This window comes from Sporisorium graminicola, chromosome SGRAM_21 (assembly GCF_005498985.1).
Source record: "Sporisorium graminicola strain CBS 10092 chromosome SGRAM_21, whole genome shotgun sequence".
NCBI lineage: Eukaryota > Fungi > Basidiomycota > Ustilaginomycetes > Ustilaginales > Ustilaginaceae > Sporisorium > Sporisorium graminicola.
Window position 1 is genome coordinate 413457 of NC_043730.1, and position 9339 is coordinate 422795.

General features: G+C 56.3%; 2 protein-coding genes across 2 annotated transcripts; one reads left to right on the forward strand and one right to left on the reverse strand.

Annotated features, from left to right (window-relative positions):
• Positions 1 to 239: 239 nt before the first annotated feature.
• On the forward strand, positions 240 to 1433 carry EX895_003609 (uncharacterized protein; the record flags this gene model as incomplete). Its single annotated transcript, XM_029884207.1, has 1 exon — positions 240 to 1433. The coding sequence occupies one exon, from the start codon at positions 240 to 242 to the stop codon at positions 1431 to 1433; it is 1194 nt and encodes a 397-aa protein (XP_029739580.1).
• A 464-nt stretch (positions 1434 to 1897) lies between these two features.
• EX895_003610 (uncharacterized protein) lies at positions 1898 to 5860 on the reverse strand (the record flags this gene model as incomplete). Its single annotated transcript, XM_029884208.1, has 1 exon — positions 1898 to 5860. One exon carries the CDS (start codon positions 5858 to 5860, stop codon positions 1898 to 1900), a length of 3963 nt encoding a protein of 1320 aa, XP_029739581.1.
• Positions 5861 to 9339: the final 3479 nt, after the last annotated feature.

Here is a 9339-nt window from a genome sequence, read left to right on the forward strand (position 1 = left end):
TCGAACAGGAGGTCGATGAGGATGTTGAGGAGAAGGAGAAAGAGAACAAGCAAGCACACACGACAGATTCGCCAAAAGTGCCTTTCTCGCCCATTTCCGCAATCCGAACTTTATCGCAGTCACGTGCCGCACAATTTTGGCTGGAAGCCGCTTTCTCTCGACTTTCTCGACTTGCTTCTCTTCTTCCACCTCATCATTCTCCTTCAGTCTCGCTCCGGCCAAGAACAATCGCACGCATCATGTCGGGCGGCGTCAATGCAGGCGACAACAAGCTCGTCTTTGAGAGTTCCGAACAGGTCAAGGTCGCCACCACCTTCGACGCAATGGGACTCAAGGAAGATCTCCTTCGTGGCATCTATGCGTACAACTTCGAAAAGCCATCCGCGATTCAGCAGCGCGCCATCCTCCCCATCATCCGTGGCCGCGATGTGATCGCACAAGCGCAGTCAGGCACGGGCAAGACAGCCACGTTTAGCATCTCGATGCTCCAATCCATCGATACCACTCTTCGCGAGACCCAGGCGCTGGTGCTCAGTCCAACGCGAGAATTGGCCATTCAGATCCAATCTGTGGTTCTTGCGCTGGGTGACTATCTCAACGTACAGTGTCATGCGTGTATCGGAGGGACAAGTGTAGGGGAGGACATCCGCAAGCTCGATTACGGTCAGCATATTGTGTCGGGCACACCGGGGCGAGTGTACGACATGATCCGACGCCGACACTTGCGCACCAAAAACATCAAGATGCTCATCCTCGACGAGTCCGACGAGCTCCTCAATATGGGTTTCAAGGACCAGATCTACGACGTCTACCGCTACCTCCCACCGTCGACCCAAGTTGTGTTGCTCTCAGCAACGCTACCGCAAGACGTGCTCGAGATGACGTCCAAGTTCATGACCGATCCGGTGCGCATCCTTGTCAAACGTGACGAGCTCACGCTCGAGGGGATCAAGCAGTTCTTTGTCGCAGTCGAAAAGGAGGAGTGGAAATTCGACACGCTTTGCGATCTCTACGATACCCTCACCATCACGCAAGCCGTCATCTTTTGCAATACCCGACGCAAAGTGGATTGGTTGTCGGCAAAGATGAAGGAGAACAACTTCCAGGTTAGCAGCATGCATGGTGAGATGCAGCAGAAGGAGCGTGACGAAGTCATGGCCGAGTTCAGACAGGGCAGCTCGAGGGTGTTGATCACCACCGATGTTTGGGCCAGAGGCATTGACATTGCCAACATCTCGTTGGTCATCAACTACGATCTGCCCACCAACAGGGAGAACTACATTCACAGGATCGGCAGGAGTGGAAGGTTCGGCAGGAAAGGTGTCGCAATCAACTTTGTCACCGTGGACGATGTTAGGACGCTGCGGGATATCGAGCAGTTCTATTCGACCCAGATCGACGAGATGCCCGTCAAGTTGGAAGACGTGCTGTGATCGCTTCGACTGTCGGTGCATGTCTTGTTCGCTTGGTTTGGCCTTTTCGCATCTTGTACTTTTAGCATGCCGTCGCAGTCAATCGACGCTTTGAATCTTGTTTGGCGTTGCGACTTTTCATTTGAGCGAGCGGTTCATCGTAACTTACCACCTCGGATTCGTGACAACAGGCACAACGTCGGACAGCATCTGCGTGGGCTGCTAAGGCTCTTCACAGCGTGATCATATCCAAACTTCCGTGCTTTTGTAGTCAGCAAGCAGAGACACCGGTTCTGGCTCACATCTCAACTCGCTGGTCACCACGCCACTCCCTAAGCGTCGTTTCACAAGCCGCGCACACTCTACGTCAGGAGATCAGGGTATCTATAAGCGAAGTGATTGTGATGTGTAACCAACATGAGAAGCCAAAGGAAATGAAATGCCGCGTTCCGTGTTCTAAAGGAAAGTGTTGTTTGTACCTCGGCTTAGGATCGAACCCCTTGCACGTGTTGCATAGCCACACGATAGCTTGCACCCTCCGGCGCAACCGTCGCAGCGGTGATCGTCTGTGCAGTCCTCGGTCGACTGCGGCTACCCGGTCGAGGAGGAGCTGTGAGCGGCTTGATTCCCTCCTCACCTCTCCTCCTACCGCCGCTGCCGCTCTCGACACTCGAGTGGTACGAGCCAAACGACACGCCCCTCTCCACCATGTGAGGTCGGTGCTCCCACTGCTCCCGCTGCTGTTGCTGTTGCTGGTAATGCTGCTGACTCAATGCCCGCATCTGCTGTTCCGGCGTCGGATACTGTGACTCGCCCCAGGCATCCGCCGTAAACGGTCGCAATCGTCCTCCCTCTTCGTTGGTCTTGCTTCGTCGTCTGCGTCGTTCCCCATCGGCAAACGAGGACGGAGTGAGGATGGCGGCTCCGAGGGATTTTTGGTGTCGCAAGCCTTGAGGCTGAGCTGGCTGCTCAAGCATCGTCGGAGAGGTCGCGAACGAGACGGGGGAAGAGTTTTCCGAAGCAGTCCGTGCGAGGTACTCCAGCTTGATTGTCTCCGAGGCGGTAGGTGGCCGACTGTTGGAGCCGGCCGACGCAGCGCCTGTACGAGGCTGGCTGGACAGTAGACACTTGAGGCCATTGCTTGTGTTTGCCACGCGTCGACGATGACTCTGTTCCGACGAGCTAGCAGATGAGTTCATCGACGTGCTTCTCTGCCTATCCGCCGACTCTGCAGCAGGGGCACTGGCGGGGGAGCCAGCAATCACATTCGCCCGCAGCAACGCAGGATCGATCCGACTCTTTCGTGCCAAACCAGCAGGTAGACTGATCGGAATCAGCTTGCGTCCGTTGATCACCATCGGCTTAGCTAGCTGTACACTGCCCGAGCTCATCGAAGAGACGCTGAGCGACGACGCCATCGACGCCTTTTCTTGCAACCTCTTGCTGCTTGCACCAGGCTCCGACACCACGTGCTGCCCGAGATCCAGCTGAAGCGCAGGTGCAACACCAGCACCAGCGCTAGCAAAAGATCGAAGCTGGCGATGCGCCGAAGTGGGTTGTCCAAATTGCGCAGAGACGGGCGACGCTTGGAGGACATGCATCCGGGTCATCGGGCCATCAGGTTGAGCCGCCTCTCTGCCGGGTGTAGTGGGCTGCGAACAGAAACTTGATTCGGCCGAAGTGACGCTCGTCGCCGAGGCAGCGGTGCGGCTCACGTGGCGCAAGGGACTGTTGTAGGCGCTGTTGCCACCGGCACTGTTCACGATGTGGTTGCGTCGAACGGGCGAGGTTGGATCCGCGGTAAGCTGTCGATTTGATTGACGCGACGAAGCAGGTGAGGCCGTCGTCGTGGCTAGACCCTCGTCGTACGCGTAGGATGCAGATCTAGGCGAGTCGAGCGTCTCAGCGCTCGCCATGGCCTTGGACGCCAGTGTCGGGACCATCTGCTTCTTGACCAGGTTGAGAAGCCGAGACTTTCTCGCCCGCTCCGGGTTGAGCAGAGTGGCAGAGCAAGAGAACCGCAGCGGCACCAGTCGTCTTTTGCCCATATGCCCACCATCCGTCTCGACGCGATAAGCAAACTTCCACGCCAGCCTTCCCTTGCGTTCGTAGCCCGACACTTCATGATTGCCCTGCGCCGACAGCGAAAGGGATGCCTGACGAGTCAGCAGGTCGGCCTTAGTATCTTCGCCGACGGTAAGATGCTTTAGCAGCACCGCGACTTCCGACTTGCGGCCCATCTCGAAGGTGAAGCCATCGACCAGGCGTGTTTCTTCGCCGGGCCCAAACTCGAGCGTACCAGACTGCTCGGCTTCTTGATCCTTGTCACCTCGTGACTTGGGCCGCTTTGGCGTCAAGACACGCGCAGCTTCGGTGCCTTCCACGAGCTGTTCGGGCCTTCCAAAGGGATCGTAGCCGAGGTAGCTCAAGTTGATTTGATAGGCACGACCGTGATCGCCTTCGAGATGCAGCGTGAGACCGGACTGAAGGTATGACGCCCAGCCGGCACCTCCTGTCTTGGATGCCGAGCCGGTACCGCGGCTCTTAGGACGGGGAAAGGTGGTAGTGGTACGCGGTGTCGCGGGAAGGGAGCTGTTGGTGGTGGCGGGAGATGTGGCCGAGCTGATCGACGAGCCTGGGGTTGGCTGCATGGGGTAGAGAGGAGAGTGAAGGTCGGAGCTGATTGCAGAGACCTGGCTTGGATGACGCTGAGGGATCAAAGAAGCCGAAGCTGCTCCTGACGATAAGCTAGAAAGCACAAGAGGCCGCTGAGGAGACACAAGAGCTTGAGCGGGAAGGACCCGCGAACCAGCGTTAACAGAAGCTGTCTGCATGTTAGTTGTTTCAGCACGGTCTGATTCGCCCAGCGTACGCGAACGGAAGCGACGACCAAAGAAGGGGGCCCGGCCATCCATTTGCGCTGTCGAAGGGCGGCGGTCGACTGCAGGGTTGTTCAACGGGCCCGGCACAGGCGGAACTGGATGCTGGACGTGCAGCGCCTGGTCAATCGCGAGCGTTGGGTTGGCATCGAGGCGTAACTTGGGCGTCGAGGCGAATCGAGCGCGCAGCAGTCTCGACGAGGTGGATCTGTTGCTATTGTTCGCATCGATCGAGGTGTTGTTGGAGCTGGTGGCCTTGCGTGCAGGAGAAGGTTCAGGCGCCATGTTGTACGATTGTACTTCGTATCGCACAGGGTCAGTAGGCGAAGACACTGGCGGCAAGGATGGCAGAGGCAGGGTAGCCAAAGCGTGCGGCGAAACTCGTGATGCTTGGCTGTAGACGTCTGCCGTGCTGGGACGGCGTCGGACTTCTTTAGCGTAGTCGGCTTGAGTGGTGGTGAGCGTCGAGTTGAAGCTCGGAAGGGAAGGGAGAGAAGGGATGCTGAGAGCGTCGCTTTTATGCGATGAGGATGGACTTCGCTTATCGTATGTAGAGGAAGAGGCTGGTGTCAGGTGTGCTTCGGGTCGGGAGAACTCAGCGGTGACGATGACGGGACCGCCAGCGCTCGATCGTGAAAGGGACTCTTCGGCACTCCAGGCCGAAGCCGAGTCGGAAGAACTTGCGTGTGTCGAAGTTTGAGAGCGAGAACACGACGGCACTGAGCCTTCATGTGAAAGATCGCTACCAACGAGAGAAGGACGATCATGACGCTGCTCCTCGTTGAACGCGCGGACGTTGGCCGGGGAAGAGCTGGTCAGCGCGTTGGAGTCCATCGAGGGCTGTACGGTATATCCTTTGTCGAAGAATCGATAGGCACGACGATAAAGATCGGAAGGGGCCTGAGCAGGTTTCTGCACTCGACCTTGCGCTAAAGCATTCGTATCTTGCATGGACGAGGACCGTGACGAGTCGCTTACCGAGATGTCTGAGACGCCGGAAGAAGATTTGCGAGGGACCGAGAGCCGAGCGCCAAAGGTGCCTTGAGAGGTCGAGTGCGGCAAGCGGGGTTCATCGATTGTGTCCTCGGAAAAGCGGGAAGAGAGCACGCGATGCTGCGCGCCAAGGCTAGGCGGCTGGTAGGGAAAGTGGGAGATGGGCGAGGAAGACTGCATAGGCGTGTCCTCGTCGATGGTGCCGATATGGAACGAGGGGACACGGCTGGGAGAGCTGCCGCTGCTAGAGCCCGAGGTAGATGCACGCGGAGGAGTGAGACGAATGCTGTCGGGCCGGCAAGGGTATTCGTCCGGAATGTCAATGCTGAGTCTACCGAAGTCCATCGAGAGCTGACTGGAGCGTGTCGAGTTCCGTGAAATGGAGCCAGCGATCGAGTGATTTCGAGCTGGGTAGAGGTCAAAGGGATCGGAGGAGGGCTGAACACGAGGATCTAGACAAAGTGGCACCTCTGCCGAGCTCCAGAGTGTGGAAATGCTTCCTGCTCTGGAGGCGGTTCTGGACATACCAGCATCCATGGCATGGCTTTCAGCTACGGATGCCCTGGATATAGACATGACGTTGGGGATGCAAAGGATGGTTTAAGGAAGGACTGTGATGAGGTTGCTGTCGAGCCAAGCACCAAAGAGAGGGGCGAATTGGGGAGCAAGAAGAGAGATCGTGTATAAAGAGACGAGGAGGTTTCTATTCAAGCATGGTGTGCCCACATGCCTTGTGCTTTGTAATGTGATGATCGGCCCAGCTGAGTGGGGATGTGTCCAAGCGAAGAAGTAGGAGTGGTGCTTGGCTGAAGTGCTCAAGCCTCGTGTTCGGCGACGCTTGACGTAGCTTGGGCAGAAATCGGCTGCGTAACAACCCGAGTGGGGCGTGATAGATAGCTTGGTAGCAAGGTGACGCTGATCGTGCAGCGTTGTCGAGCTGAAGAGGAGTGCAGACAGAGGTGTGCGTGCGTTTGTTTGCAGTCGTGCCAGGATAAGGTGGGATTGAATGGCGGTATAAAGATGCAGAGTGTTGTCGAACGTGCGGTGGGTATATTAAGGAACGGCGATGGGGTACTCGTTACGATTGCTGGAGACTTATCCAAGGTTGAGCAGATGTGATCTTGTGACACGGTGGAGATGGTGGCACCTGACAAGGTGGAAGAAGGAGACGATCGAGAGCCAAAAGGAAGTGGGGAGGTGATGTTGGAGGGAAGACAAAGAATAGAAGGAACAGAAAGTAGAGAGGATAGTGCCAAGGAGGAACGAGAAGAAGACGAAACACCAGCAGCAGTGATGGCGAGGTTGGGGGACTAGCGACTTAGACGGAGGCGTGGGACCAAGAGCAATCGAGGCAGCGGCGACGAAGCAAGATCAAAGAGAAACAGCGTTTAGGGTACAGAGCGGAGCTGCAGATGGCGGCAAGGAGCGTGGTATTCGACACCGACTAACAAGCTCAGGTACGCAAGCAAGGAACAAGGCAGCTTGCAAGGGCAATGATGTGCTGGCCCTGGACGCCGTCTGGAGGCAGAAGCAGCCGTCATGAGGAATGGTGCCTGGGCAGGCGGCGATTCCTAGGGCGGGCGTCGAGGAATGTGTCGATTCAACGCTGTCCACGCACATGGCACTCACACGAGCAAGCAGCAGTCAAAGTTGGCCAGTACTCGTGACCGTCTCGAGCAGAGAGAAAAGAGGAGAGAGAGAGACACACACACACGCACACACACGCTAGCAAGGGGGTGTGTGTGACTTCAAGGGGCTGGCTGCCCTCCAACAAATCTCTTGTGTCAGAACAGCCGCTCGTGCATGGCAGCAGTCGAGCGAAGGCGAAAGCGGAGGAGCGGAGTCCAATGTCAAATTCGGCTGCGTTCCGATGCTCTCGACCAAAGCCTCCCTTTTCTTTTTCGCTTTCTTTTTCTTTTCGTTCCTGTTCGACAGTTCTATCGACACTCGAGCTTCCCAAGACGAGCGAGCAAGCCAAGATAGTGAAGCCGCGCTGCGAGTAGGTCGCTTCGCTCGGTGCTGTTCGTGCGTGTACTGTATGCATGAGCTCTGCTTTCTGGTAGCAAACGCATTCCCTGCGGACTTGGAAAGCCACTGCTATGGGCGCCTATGCAGAACCTCAAAGCCGTGCTGTGCAAGCGAGTTCCATTTTTACCCACGTCTTTTGCAAACTAACCTTCGACAGCTTGCACAGCGTCAGCCGCGTGGTAGCCTGTGTATGTGTCGTGTTCTCTCCCGACCACTCTTGCTCTCTACTTGACGGCGTTGGTGAGAGAGAGAGAGAGAGAGAGAGAGAGAGCTAGATTTGTTGCAAAGGGAAAAAGGAACAAGGGGAACGACGCGTTCGCCAGCTGCAAGGGATGCTCCATGAGGAATTGCACAAGCAGATCCGTACGCCTGGCTGCTCTTGCCCCGCGCCTCAAAATAAGACAGAAAAAAACCTCGCTGCAGCTGGGCTTCGCTTAGAAGCGCCTCCTGACGTCGATCTTATATTCGGGCTCTGATCCTTGCAGCCAAAGCGAGTGCGTTCAGCCAAGGCGTGCTACCCTTCCTTCACACGCTACTGCATTTGATTCCCGTCGGCCTTGCACCGCTCTGTAATCTCTCTCGCGGGTTTTGGTCTTGATCGAGGTGTGTAAAGGTTGACAGGAAAACCAGCTAGCCAGCTCTGTGTTGTTTTGCGGCTACAATCGGCGGCTGGACTACCGTTCTGCTGGCGCGTTGCGTACAGTAAGTTGAGCGTGTTCTGCGACAGACCTGCACCGCACTCTCTCTCGCTTCGGGTTCGAGAAGGTGAATGAATGTGACTGAACGCGTTCAATGGGTAGATCTCGGTTTCTTTTCGCACTCTTCGAACGCGCTAAACTCTCGCTTCGGCCTTACCACCTCTCGTCGGAAGCCGTCCGGAGCAGTGAAAGCTTGGAACACTCTCATGGTATGGATCGGCCTCGATCGAATGGCAAAGCGGTCAAGATCGATCGGAGAAAGCTCAAGCCGGAGTTCGAGCAAGGTCAAGTGGCTCTGCTGGACCAGCCTCCCTGCTACTTTAACCGCCTTTGAAGGCCTTCGCTCACATGCTGTCAGAGTCGACACGTATAAGCCCTTCTTCCTGCCAGGCAGATCCTTCTGCTTCGCCCGCATGATGGATTCCTGCATCGAACGCTCTTCTGTCATCTGGTTTCATCGCAGACAGTTACGCGCCAGGGTGCTTTCAATTTGCATTATGCTGGTACAGTCGAGGTTGTGTGTAATCGACAAATGACCGACCCTTTGCTGCAAGATCAGCGCCGAGGTTGGGTCAACATGGTAAGGTTGTGCAGACAAGGAACGAGCTTGTAAAGCACGCAGTCGTTTACTCGGAGTCCTCAAGGTACTGTAAGCCAGAAGGCGGTGGCAGAGGGTGTAAAAAGAAGAGCGCACAATGCAAGTCAGAAGATGTCGGCCTGGACTAGCAATGACAGCTTGTGGTTCACCTACCTTTCCTCGGATGTCCTTCCACTGCTTCTGTTGGTTTGGTGAAAGCACGTCAAGGCAAAAGACGAAGCGGAAACGAGTCAGTAATCGGCAAGGACCAAAGGGGTGCGAGTCTTCCTCTTTGTGCGGGTCAGAGAGCAGCAAGCTTAGCGTTCCATGGCCGTCGCTTGGTGTAGAGATAGTGTCATGCCGCGTGTCGACGAGAATGGCGAGACAAAGGCACATGTTGTGAGCGTGATAGGCGACCAACGTACGGCAGCAGGCCGTCCAGCTCGCCATCTGAGCAAGCGGAAAGCCAGGTTGAATGCTGCGCCCTACATGCTATTCGGGTCCTCCAAGTGTACGCAACTCGTCGAAAGCGGGGCCGGTAGGTTCCTCCAATTTCAGATCCCCGAGAACTGCTGTCTGCAGCGCTACTGTCTGCTCGTTCCTGCCCATGCCAGTCGTGCGTACATGCTCGTACTACCGTGCTGCCGTGCTGCTACCTAACCTGAAGCAAGGAAGAGGCTCGTGTGAACATGCCGAAACTTACGCCCTTGTTATGCGCGTCCCACCATGCTGTGGTGGCAAGGTCGTAGCCG